The 13,307-nt window shown below is 41.1% G+C and overlaps 1 protein-coding gene across 1 annotated transcript; it reads left to right on the forward strand.

Moving 5' to 3' along the window:
- The first annotated feature begins 11,808 nt into the window (after positions 1 to 11,808).
- On the forward strand, positions 11,809 to 12,836 carry LOC118686440 (U4/U6 small nuclear ribonucleoprotein Prp31). The gene is made up of 2 exons (XM_036382669.1): positions 11,809 to 11,865; positions 12,279 to 12,836. Exons 1-2 carry the CDS (start codon positions 11,809 to 11,811, stop codon positions 12,834 to 12,836), a joined length of 615 nt encoding a protein of 204 aa, XP_036238562.1.
- The last annotated feature ends 471 nt before the right edge of the window (positions 12,837 to 13,307 follow it).

The following is a 13,307-nucleotide window of genomic DNA, read 5'->3' on the forward strand; positions in this document are numbered from 1 at the left end:
TTCTGATTCATCCTTTACAAAGTGCCACACTAAGACTGGCATTCACACAAGTGGCTTTAGGTAGACCTGCATCATGGATACCTGAACTGCTCACTTCATTTTGTTTTCAAAATTACTTGTCCCATCCCTATTACAGAAATCATCAGTGCTCTTGCATTCATGCTAATCTTTAATCTACATAAATAAAGCAAGCATAAGGAACTGGCTGAAAAATTGAAGCCTGAAAATGTAAAAAATGTTTCAGAGCATGGTTGAAAATTATCTGAGTTGACCCTGGAAACTTCTAAGGAACTACTCAATGCTATGTCTAACCATAATTAGGAATTTCCTGCAGTCTCTGAAGTATAGTCCATGAGAAAAATTAGGAGATACTGGAAAAAGGGTCAGCAAACTACTGGTGGAAAAAATACCATCTTGCACAAGAGCTATATTAACAGTAGAATACAGTGGAAACAACACAGAGCTGAAACATTTGGTAAGGCATACTGAGAAGAAAAACTAAGCAACATCCATTCATCACTAAGCTATTTCATCAGAGAGGAAATATTGACCAATACACTTGTTCTAAAAGAAAATACAGCAGCTGGCAATACTTGGTGAAGGCAAGACAGAGATGAACAAGTATAGCTAGACACATTTCTGAGACCCAGCAGGTGTGTCTGCTACCCACAGGAGTGTTTTAAATTAGGTCAGATGTGTGTCTTAACAGTTGTTTTGCTCAAACATTTGCTGAGCCTGCATCCTGGGAGTTCAGACTGGACATCAGGAAAAGATTCTGAGAGAGTGGTCCAGTGAGAAAGTGAGTGGTCACTGGAACAGGCTTTCCAGAGAAGTGATCATGGCACCAAGCCTGACAGAGTCCAAGGAGTGTCTGGGTGATGCTCTTAGTCATATGGTTTAGTTTTAAATAGTCCTGTGAGGAACAAGGAATTGGACTTGATGATCCTTATGGGACCCTTCCAACATGAGATATTGCACGACTCTGTTACAGGCCTGGCCCCACCAACTACTGTCTGTCCTTCATCCAAAGCATACAGACAAAATGCAGTAGCTTCATTAGTTAGAACAATTTGAGAATAACCTTTTTTCCTCAACCTTGTCCAGATTAGTAGTCTGACTTTTTCAATCTTACTTCACCACTTACGCAGAAAATGGTTGCTCCGTTAGAGTTGATGAGAGCTCCAGTTACAGCATCCCCCAGCACCAAGTACAAGCACAAAAGATAAGGTATGTAAAGCACTGGTTCTTTAGGTGAGGAAAAATGAGCATTTCAAACACAGATTTTTCACTGATAAACCTGCAGGTTCAACAGATTGCACAAGACCAGAGAGTTTCTTCTGTCTCGTCTTGCACAGTTTTCACTGTTCTTGTGTCCAGTGTTTCTTATCCTGTTTAATATCTTTAAAGATGATCTGGGTGAGGGGATTGAGTCAACTATTAGCAAATTTGCAGATGGCACCAGGCTGGGTGGGAGTGACTATCTGCTGGAGGGTAGGAAGGCTTTGCAGAGGGATCTGGACAAGCCGGATCCATGGGCTGAGGCCAACAGCATGAGGTTACACAGGACCAAGTGCCAGGTTGCAGCTGAGTCACAACAACTCCAGGCAGCACCACAGTCTGAGAGATGAATGGAACAGGACCTGGGGGTGCTGGGTGACAGCAGCTGAACATGAGCCTGCTGTGCCCAGGTGGCCAAGATGAGACACAGCACCCTGGCCTGTTTCAGAAACAGTGTGGCCATCAGGAGCAGGGCACTGATTGTCCCCCTGTGCTGGGCACTGGTGAGGCCACACCCAGAGTGCTGTGTCCAATTCTGGGCCTCTCCGTTCTGGAAGGAAAACTGAGGTTCTGGAGCAGGTCCAGAGATAGGCAACAAAGCAGCCACTCAGCCAGACTCATGAGAGTCTTTTTCACCCTTCCACACTTGCTGGTCTTCTCTAGGAGTGCTGGCTTGCCTGCCCAGTTGTGATTATCCCCTCACAGAACATGGCCCTCATGCCTCTGCCTACAGTGAATGCAAGTGTCTGACAAGGGAGCATAACTGCACCAAGACAGTCACTTAACTGGAGTGTTTTAGCAGGCAGGAGGCTGCACTCCAGCAGGCTGATTGCAAAACCTCCAAGGCAATAGTAACTCAATTCTGATAGCCAGAACATTGCTGGAATTACAGTAGTATTTCATCTCTGAAAGGAGTTGTTCATTATCTTGCCCAATGATCTCATCTCAGGATCCATCACTCGCTTGTTCAGTTGTTTTTCTTTTTACTGCAGTATCTGGAGCTTAAATCATGAACTGTTATAGAAAGGGCAGACTTGACTGAGCCAAACTGCAGAGGCATATGAGCAAGCAACCAGAGCTACTTCAGTTTATCAGAATAGGAAGGTAGCAAAAAAAGACTTAACTGCACACAACAGGCTCCCCTTGGCTGGTGCTTGTGCTCCCAGTTGTGGGACAGCTCACCTAAATCAGGCATAAACTCAAGCAGCCTCTCCTTAGCCTTTTGCTCAGTTAAACTCTTCCACAAAATGGCTTTCCAGGCATGAAGCACCTGCACCAAGTCAGACATCCAAATACTCTCCAGGTATAAAAGAACAGAAAGAGCAGAGTGCAGAAGACAAAGGGTCACAAATGAAGCCGGCAACAGGCTGAAAATTTGCATTTCTACTCCTGAAAAATTTCTCCTGCATCTCCTAACCAAGCAGCCCTCAGGTGCTAGAGCACAGAACTCAGGAATGTTCTCTGGGTGTGCCAATATGGGACAATATTCATGCTCTACTTAATCCAGGGAAACTAAATAAACTATAAACTTTGAACTATAGTTAGATACTAATAGATATACTAGATACTAATCTGCAACTTTTGTTATACTGTGATCCTAGAGTTTTCTCAGTTTCTGAAACATCTCAGAAAGGATATGAAGAGCATTATTTCTAATTATTTCTACATTATTTCTAATAGGAAGGCAGACTTTGCAAATATACATCACTGTCATCAAGTAGCTGAGTTTTAAACAGTTAAGGTGTACACTTGGGCTCATCACAAACTAGGTAGAATATTTCTTTTCTGTTTTCCCAATACCAGAGTCACTTTACACAACAGAAATGTATCAAGGTTTTATCATTAGACTTTTAATGCAGTCATTTTACCTGTAAAAATGGAATATAAGAAATGACTAAAACACCTCAGAGATGTAAGTCCTTTTAGAAATGAAAACCTGTGTTTTGTGTTCTAACTACAGCTTTTAGATTTTAAAATTGCACATTATTTTGACATTCTAAAAAAATACATTTAAGTAGCATCTGAAATCCCATTAAAACCTCTACAGGCTAAATGCCAGCAATGTTTAACACTGTAAAATTCTGCTGCAGCAGGATAATCTCTACATCAGTAGAACTGAATAGGTTTGCTTGTAAAACACATGCAACTATGCAGATGTCCTTTACTAAAGGAAATACTTAACCCTATTTCCATTACCCAGACATTTGAATGCCAGGGAATCCAGCACACAAAATATATTTGAATTTAATATATATCATTTTTATTGGGTTTTCTTATTGTAGCACATACACATTACTAAAGAGACAGGGAAATAATAAGTTACATGTTTATAAAATTCTCTCAACTCTGTATAGTAAATGGAAGAAAACATGATTACTGTTTCATTCCAACCAATCAGAAATGCCACTAAAAAGTACAATGGAGAAACTGATTGCACAGGAAAACAAATCAGGGAATTTCTTCAGAGAGCAATAGTTGCTAAATACCATTGATTGGTGCTGTACATTTCCTATGGAGCTCTTTGTGAAGGTGGTAAAGTTTAAGGACACATTTACTTAGTAAAAGACTGATGACACCCCTCCTACCAAGCAGTTCAGCTGACCTTACTGCCCCCACAACTTTTTTTGGTGGGAAAAGTTAATCTTGCTTGGCACCCACAAGAAGGGCACTAAGCCCTGGAAGGAAAGCACAGTAATTACCAGCTGATACATTTTCATGTGTCTGTGTAAAAAGAACCAGCAATTCTCAAGAATTCTCTGTAACAAAGAGAATTTGTTACAGAGAATTCTGTAACACTCTAGACTGTCTAGAGTCTAGAGTGCTGTTTCTCATTGAATGTATGATTTTTTTTTTAATTGAGCCGAGTCACAGATTGCCAAATATTAAATGCTGGCTTTTTAACCTTTGATTTGTCCGAATCACAACAGGAAAAATACATAGATGATAAAACTAGTAAGGAATTTGTCTTTTCAGTTTTGCAAAGAAACAGTTTCCCACAATAAAACTGATACTCTAATTCTAAGCTTCTGAACAAGACATTCTTCTAAAGCTTTGTATCCGTTGGTACTATAAATCAGAAGCTTCTAAGTTAATTGCATTTATTTTAATGTCTTTTCTTCATCTGGAAAATTTAAGGCTTCAACATGCTGTTCTTTTAAATCAGAAAAGAACTTTATTATTGCAGCAATGGGGAGGGTTATTGCTGCTTTAACTAGGGAGTTAAATTTTCATCCTGCCTCAGTGTTTGATAAACAAAAAATCAAAAATCAGAGCTGATAACATCCATTTCCCAAATGATGAAAACAGGTATACTTCCTATTTATTTCCATGGATGACACTAAGCCATGTCATACTTAAGGCTTGGACAACTTTGTATCAAAAATAATGGGTTTTGGGTTAGTTTCATTTTTATTCTAAAAGTACTGGTAAATTGATTGGAGTTTTTGTTTGTTTGTAATTTAATTCTTTAATTCTTGGTGGCTGCTACCTCCAGGGTACATTCTTCCAAAACAATTTTATTAATACAAAGATTTAAAAAAACTTGGTTTTCCTCTGAGTTTTCATTAAATTACAAGCTAAAATGTGTCCAGAACTCTTGTGATGTGATCCTGGTCCAGACAGAACTTTATACTGGCTCAGCCCAAACTTTTGCCTTGTGTGAGCTTTTTAAACTCAGTTGATGTTTTTCACCTGCCTCTTGGAGGCTCTCCCTGCCTGTTCAAGCTCACAGCACCTTCCTTGCAGACAGCCCCAGTTAACCCAGGCTGCTGAGGCAGCCTAAGGATGGGTGTGAGTGGAAGAAAAATTGAAAGACAGCAAGCACACTGAATCAAGTTTGTTACAGCTGAATATGAGCTCTATTATGAAATAAAGAAAACCAAGAACAGCTGCAAACACCATGCTGACAAAACAAACAAGAACCTAGATAAACTGTTCCAGCTTTACCATTGTGTGACACAGGGAGTTTTGATCTTCACTTAAGATCAGTGTGCCTAAATCCACTTAGGAGTGGTTTAAACTGCATCAGTTTCAAACCAATTCCAGCTGGTGCCACTCAGTAGACACAAAGTGTGCCTGTTTTCTTCTGTCACATGGTTCTCACTACTGGAATACCAAACTTAGTTTGCAGTCTTGACTTTCTGCTTCTACTACTGTGCCAGACAGAATATCCCCCCAAAAACATTGTTGCAAGGAAGCAAGTAGTGAAAGACCCAGCAAGACTATTCTTCACTGATGATGCATGAATATTTTAGTTCAGCTTTGTGGAAACACTTGAGATGTAGAACACCTCAGCTGTAGGTAGGAGTAAAAGTAGGTGAGCTGTCAAGTTCATTTTTTAAATATTTAACTTGGTAGCCCATGTGCTGGGTTGATATACAAGGAAGGAAAATTTATGCTTCCTTTCATCACCAATGTGTAATATCACTATGGAGGAGCAGCTGGTCAAATACAGAGCTCAAAGTCAAATTTCAGCCTGTTTCATAAAATCCATGTGCCTGAAATCAGACAAGCAACCACAACAAATAAAACCACAAAAACCCTCCAAACAAAGAACAACCCACAAAGCCAAAGCAAAAACTAGAAGAGACATGACCAATACATATAAAAGTAATTCCAGGTGTTCTCAGAGTTTCCTGAAACATCATTTTTGTACTTTCCTCCCTCACAAAGAAAGGTGCTTATCAAGTTATCTGTATTTGACCTATCCTGAAACCATCAAGTTATTATCAAATTAACCATGAAAAAAATGTGTAAACTGTGAAACTTTTCTGTGTCTTAAAGCAGAGCTGCCTGTTGTTTGCAACATCCTGTGTACATAGAGGGAATGGGGAGAGTAGAAAAACCTAAGTACAGCAAATAAAATGAAGGCTGTTAGGAAGGAGAGCACTGCATTAAATGCTAATAATCTGCTCATGATGGCCCTTTAAGGAGTTTTGATACACAAGATGAAAGGAAAAGTTGATCAAGAGAGAATAAATTACTTTCAGTGTTACCAGAGAGACTTTTTTCCAATAATGCTACAGCAATCTAACAGTATGGTTAGAGCAAACAGTAAAGAAACTACCAAAGATTTTGCAATACACTGAGCCAAAAATATTACATGACTGTGTTTTAAGACACTTCTAGACACAGTACTTGAGCTGTTTACTGAGCAGTCCACAAGCAGCCTACTCAGATATTTGATTTTATCAGCGCAGGCCACCCACATCTGACCCAGTAAAAGTGCACATGTGCAAGAAGAATCCCCCAAAAACATTGCATCTTTTTTACATACTCTGACCTTTAGCAAACAAAACCTCTTCTTTTCTGTCATGTTCATACAGAAAGAAATCCAGTACACAATTTCATGGAAAGTACACTGGGAACATTTCTTGTATCACTGAGCATGGCATTAAGTCAACACAAGAATTTCTTCTGAGACTTGTCAATACCTCAGCATTTCTTTTACTTCCAAGTTTACAGAAGAATATCAATACAAAATGTTCATATATCCCACATGTTCCTAATGTGTTCAGTCTGGCAAGGTAGACCTGAGACTCCCTGAGAAGAAATGAAAGGACAAAGAGTTGCTCATTGTAGGTGGTGCTGGACAACACATGCTGACAATTACTGTGTGATCTGAAAATGTGTATTTTGCTTATATTTCCCTTACAGCAGAGGCAGGCAGAAAAATAACAAACTGTGCTTCATCTTTTTTCTTTTTCCAAAACCTACAATTTATTCATAGAAAAACACTTGCAGGCAATCTGTAAGGTTTCAGAACAGGGAGAGCAGGGAGAAATACAGCCTAAAGCAGCAAAAAACAAAAACGAAAAAAAAAATTAAATGCAGTGAACAAAGCTCCATCAACCACCAGAGAACCACCATCATGTTTCAGTTTGGTTTAGAAACCATAGCCTGCACTGACTGAACAATTTGGTTTATACTTTCAACTTATTCCTCCTGTGGGGATCCAGTTATCATGTCTCAAGTTAAACATGAGTACCTAGGAGAGAATAAACCCTTGGCATAAAATGAACATATGATGTTTCTATATACAGTACTGAAAGGAACTTTCTCTCCTAGACACAGAAAAAGTGAAAAATAAACAGTTCTACTGCAAAAGTATTTGCAGGACCACACTATTGTCATGCTTATCAGTCAGCACAGATCTCAATGGAGACACCAGGGAAATGGAGAGCAGTGGGATGTAAGAACTTCCATCAGATACAGGAACACCCACAGGAGCAGGTCATGGGGAAACTGAGCTCTGCTGTGGCCAGCATTGTGTTTATGTAACACCTACAGGGAAAATCAGTTTTGGTTACTGTAATTACCAGCCAAGATGCCTTCCCTTCCCTCAAGCAACAGTTCAGACAGGAAACTTAGCTAAGGATTAGAAAAAAAAAAATCACATTGCAAATAAGATCATATTCAACATTAAATAATGAACAGCATGAACAGCCTTTTGTGGATTAGATGGCATACTGCAACTGTGCCTGCAAGCAAACTGGGCAGCAGAAAATGCTGTGTAATAAGCAACTAATAAAAAGCACCCAGCACATGAGTGCTGAAAGATTGCCTCACCTCTTTTATGCAGTGACTTTTGGCTTCTATATACACCTAGACACCTTGATTTGCTCATCTCTCTAGATTTTTTTATGACATAATGATAATCTCAAGCCATTTGAAAGTGCAACAAAGGGGGGACATCCATGAGCAACTTTGTTAAGCACAGCAAATGTCCACAGTGACTCACCACACTCATCCATTTTTCTCTACCTGAATAAAAACCTACCACTAAAACAGGAAATTTCAAGTTTCAAAGGTGCCAAGTATAAAGTGTTAAGAGGCCACGAAAAACGCTGTCACTATTCATTTTTGTATTTCACTTGACTCACTCAATCTGTCTCCATAACTTCACACTGTAGCTTCAACAACTAATCCTACAACCACATTTGAATTAGAGGAACAGGATAGGTCTAACAGCCTATTAAATAGCAATGGCACTTGGTTTCCCATATGAATGATACTTTCTCCTGCCTATTAATATTTCATTACACCAAGTCAGTCTACCAAACAGCTAAAAAGTTCAGATCAAATTAGGGAAAAAGACGTTATAGTCTACATTTTATTAGCAGACAGCGTGCAGTTGTGGAGTAAGCATTTTGCAGGAAGAATGGCAAGCTGTATCCTCAGTTCTCTAGTTGGATAGCATAGTGATGGCTGATGAAAGCTTTTCTCCTTGCATCCTACAGGTTGTTTCCAGAACAGTTAATGTCTGGCTGTAGTGTTAGCTCCCAATAAACATCTCATTATTTTGCTCAGTTCTGTTCAACAATCCCCTTTCAAAAACAATCACCCAACCCCATCAAAACTTATTCAATTTTCTATTTTCTGGTTTTGTATGTCTCACATTATGTAATTTACTCAGATAGTGACCAAGGGATGTAGTGTTGAGGTCAAACATAAGTTACAGAAGAAAAAAAAAATCTTATGCTGAGGAAAACTGCTTCTTGATGTGTAGTTAATTTTTAATGCAGCATGCACTTGGAAGCCATGAGAGAGTTAAACCTGCCCCAGACCTCACCAGCTGCTCTGTGCACTTCCGAAATAACCTTGGGAAGGAGCTAGCAACAATCTGTGTCCCAGCTCCCAGAATGCCAGGCATTCACACATCACAGCAACAGATGCTCCATTACAGCACAGCAGCTTTCTGTGCTGGCACACTTTCATTTGCTCCCAGCCATCATCCCCCCACTGACCTCCTACAGACCTCAGATCAAAAACAAAGCGGGGGAAACTGCAGCCAGGATCCCAGACAAAATGCAGCTTTCCCTCAGTATGATGGTACCTGACAAAGCAAAACCAGAAGCACTCCAGAGCTCAGCTACAGTCACAGTAAGTATCACACAATGACAGTGTCATTAAGACAGTGCTTACATTAGTAAAATTAGCATATAACAATTGAACCTGGCAGAACTCTTCCCATCCCAAGAAACCAGCATCAGATTTTCCCTGTTACTTAATCATCACAAAACAATATGTGATTGGCCCATACAAAACCAAGAAGCACATCCTGGTTGTTCGAATAGGTCACGAGGTTGGTTCAGATATTGCTTAAAAAGATGGCCCTTAACTTCAGCTTCACTCCCAAGAATCTTGGAAAATATAGTGCTGTTTATCAGTACCCCAGACAGCTGGGTGAAGTTTCTATTTCCACAGACCTTCTGTGTCACAACTGATACTGAATTTTTTTTTTCTGCATTATAAAGGGATCTCAAAGTAAAATCTTCCCAAGCACATAGAACAGTCTCCACATCAGTTCCTTTTCACATAAGTGTTTGCCAAAAAGATGATACTCATGGGAAAATATTTTTTTTACACTCAACTAGGAATGTTCAAACAAGTTCATTCCTATAACCGTAGGAAAATTATGACACAGAGCAAGCATGAGAATGAATGCAAACAAACCCTATCTGTGAACTTACACTTGAAATAATATACACATAACTGGTATAGAGAACTCAGATACCAATTAACAAAAGGAGCAGCAACGCTTGATTTTTTTTGCCAAAATGTGCATAAGACATTCAACCTAGAGCTGGTTATGTAATCTGCAATACCCTAGCCTTAAATCTCCTTCCCTTCTATAACCTGCTCTTACCTACAGTAAAAAGGTATCTGTACCTGAAGAGCAATATGCATCAGTTCATATTCTTTGTTTCAGAATTTGTATCCCTTGCAAGCAAACAGATCTGAAACTCAAGCCAAAAAACAAGTCCCTGAAATGGTATACAGCAGTTTTCAATACACAACATACAGTGCTCAAGCAACTCTGCATTAGCACAGCCAAAAAAAAGCTCTGAGCTTTAGAGTGCTGCCATGCCATCTGATGTGGAAGTCTTCAGACAGAAGAAGATGAAGGGTGGGAGAATGACCAGCAAACAGTGGGTGGCAGCCACCTCCAGTCCTTCAGCTCTCCACCTGATGAGCTCACCAGCCAAAAGTCCTATAAACCATCTCCCACTAGGTCTGCATTTTTTATGGGCCCCCTGGGAGTCCAGACAGAGGTCATCTCTATGGTCACTGTGTTGTGCAGCTATTCCGGGAAGCTGGAACAACTGAAAACATTACACTTGGGCAGAGAAGTGTCAGGAGGCTGAGCTGTTTCATTCATGGGCCTGACAAGTTCATGTGAGGGGATTTTGTGGCCTTTTGTCTCCTCTGTTCTTTTCTTCTGCTCTGTCCTGGCAGGTGTCATTAATAATCCTGTAGTGGATTTCACTTGGTCTGACCTCTGTTTAGGAGAGAGACCACAGTGAATCCTCTTGAAGGATCAGGGAGGAGCCTGGGTGTTATTCCAACACCAGCTCTGCCTGCTTGTGAGAGAACCCCCAGAGAGCTGCACAGAGAGCATTTGAGAGGGTGGGAGCATTTACAACAGTGCCCCTTTTGATAGGTGTTTCTTGGTAGCCAGTTACCATATTGAAGGAATTAATCCTTGCAATCCCCATTTAGGACAGGACATGTGTACACACAAACAGATCAGGGTTTTTTCAGTCCCATCACCAGGATATCAAGTGGCAGCAAAAACGGCACAAAATGTTCTGCCCCATGAAAATCTCAGATGTTAATGAAACCGTAACAATTGCCAGGAAGCCAGCTTTCCCATGTTCTGGGAAAGCAAACACAGATTTGATGTGCCAGGGGTCTCATATTCCACCAAAAACAAACAGCTTCAAGGGTTAAAGTCAGCAGAAGACAGATGTGCTGCCTTTTCCCATCAGCCACCCATAGCCTGTGCCAAGTCTTCTTGAGACCACAGAGAGAACTAACTGGAAGTCAGCTGAGGCAGCCTAAGTATCTCCTGCATAGCACAGGTCTGGAAACATTCATCCTTCCCTCAACAGCTGTCTTCAGAAGGTCTTCAAGGAATAATTTGGGATACAGAGGCAATTGGACAACAAAACCCTCAGATCATGGCTATAAATACTGCCTTTCTCCACTGCTATTTTAGTTAAGGGCCAGTCTTACACATACTATGTGTACACAGTCTTACACATACTATGCCACCCTTACACATACTATTCAATTCACTTGCATTAACTACTCAGAAAATGTGTTATTAATGAATTGACTTTCCAAAAGCTCATTTAGCTCCTAATTCCACCAGCTTTCAGTAAGATGCCCAGCTGTCATACATCTCAGAGCCTGTATCTCAAATGGACAGAACCAAGTGTCTCCCTGATCTCTCCTGGGAAAGTTTGTGCACCTGATGCCTTTTACAACCTAGAAATGAAACCACACACACTTTCAAGGTAATATTAGTGTAGGAGGTAATATAGAAGCTGGTCTTTGTTGGAAGCCTCCAGAGGCAGTTATGGAGAAATGTCCATGGAAGTCCACCCCTCACCGGGGGCACACAGTTTTACAAGTTTAGTAAATTAGCATAATAGTCAAAACCCACCAATTAGGAGCACAAGGGGTGATGCAGTCAGAAGTGAGAGGAAAGTTAATGTCTTTACAAACAATTTGATGGGTGAAGGTATGGGCGTTAACATCTTCGAAAAGAGTCTTAAAGCCTCTACTAACTTTGGGCAGCAGGTTTGTTGCACAGCCCAGAGACCTTGGCTCCAGGTTCAGACAAGAAAAACATGCAAGAGTCTATACAAGCCTGAACTTTGGGGTAAAGTAACAAGTTCAAGGAGGGAACATGGGGTCAGCTGTTCAGGAAGGCTGTACCTTCCTAGTGTCACCGAAACTGCAGGAAAATCAAAAGCCCTCCAACAATATTTTTAGTGTTAGAGAATCAAGGCATTACTTTTTCTGGCAACAGAAATCATTTCATCCACGCATACCCCAGATAAATATTCCAAACAGTCCCTGGAGCTGCAGTTGCTGGTGCCCAATGCCCTGGATTACATTCGAACCATCAAGGAATTGTAGAATTCCCTGGATAGCTGCAAGAATGAGAACGTGCAGCAGATCGTGATCAACACCACCATCATGGTGGTCAGTGTGGTGGCAAGGGGGGCAGCAGCTGTCAGAGGAGGAGCTGGGCAGGATGGAGGAAGCTGAAGGAACACTTGGGGCTGACAGAGACCTGCAAGCAGGCCAACAGGATGAGCTCTGGGGAGATGGAGGACATCTACCAGGAGGAGCTCAGGTTTAGCCTGGGCCACCTGAGCAAGGCCAGCAGCAGCCATGTGCACCAGACCCAGGTCAACAAGGCCACCAAGGCCTGGATCAGGAAAGCTCTGCAGAAGACCCTGCAGAAGCAGAGTGTCGTCCACAGCGGAAAATCCATAATCCAGGGCCGCAGCTCAGGGATGGCCTCGAGCACAGCCTTCACCCCCCTGCAGGGGTTGGAGATTGTGAACCTGCAGGCAGCCAGGAAGAAAGTGGTTGAGGCCAACCAGAACTATTTCTCCAGCCTGGCCAAGTTTGTCAAGGTGAAGGAGAACAAAAATGGGATCCCCATTCCCCCAATCCCACTGAGATCCCCAAATCCCACCCTGCGACCCCCAAATTCCCAAGGATTCCACCCCAATGTCACTTTCCCAAACTTTTTATAAATATTGGAATTTGTGGTTGAAGCATCTGGGGGGATTGAGGGTGTCACCATGATATTTTATGAAAAATCCCTTCTCCAGGATTTTTCTCCTGAGAAGCTGAGAAGCCTCAAAAACAAAATGTAAACAATAATTATCGATTGCTTGGAATGTGGTTTGGAGGTTGTTTACCAACAGGTGCATCTTTGATTGGTTCCATGTGAATTGTTTTTACTTAATGACCAATCCCAGTCCAGCTGTGTCAGGCTCTCTGATCAGTCACAAGTTTTTATTATCATTCCTTTCTAGCCTTCTGATGTCTCCTTTCTCTTTCTTTAGCATAGTTTTAGTAGATCTTTTCTTTTAACATAATATAATATCATAATATTATAAATCAGCCTTCTGAGAACTTGGAGTCAATTCTCATCTCTCACCTCATCCTGGGGACCCTCACAATAACACCACAACAATTGGTGACCACACTAGGGGGGAGTC

This window comes from Molothrus ater, chromosome 4, assembly GCF_012460135.2.
Source record: "Molothrus ater isolate BHLD 08-10-18 breed brown headed cowbird chromosome 4, BPBGC_Mater_1.1, whole genome shotgun sequence".
Taxonomy (NCBI): Eukaryota; Metazoa; Chordata; class Aves; order Passeriformes; family Icteridae; genus Molothrus; species Molothrus ater.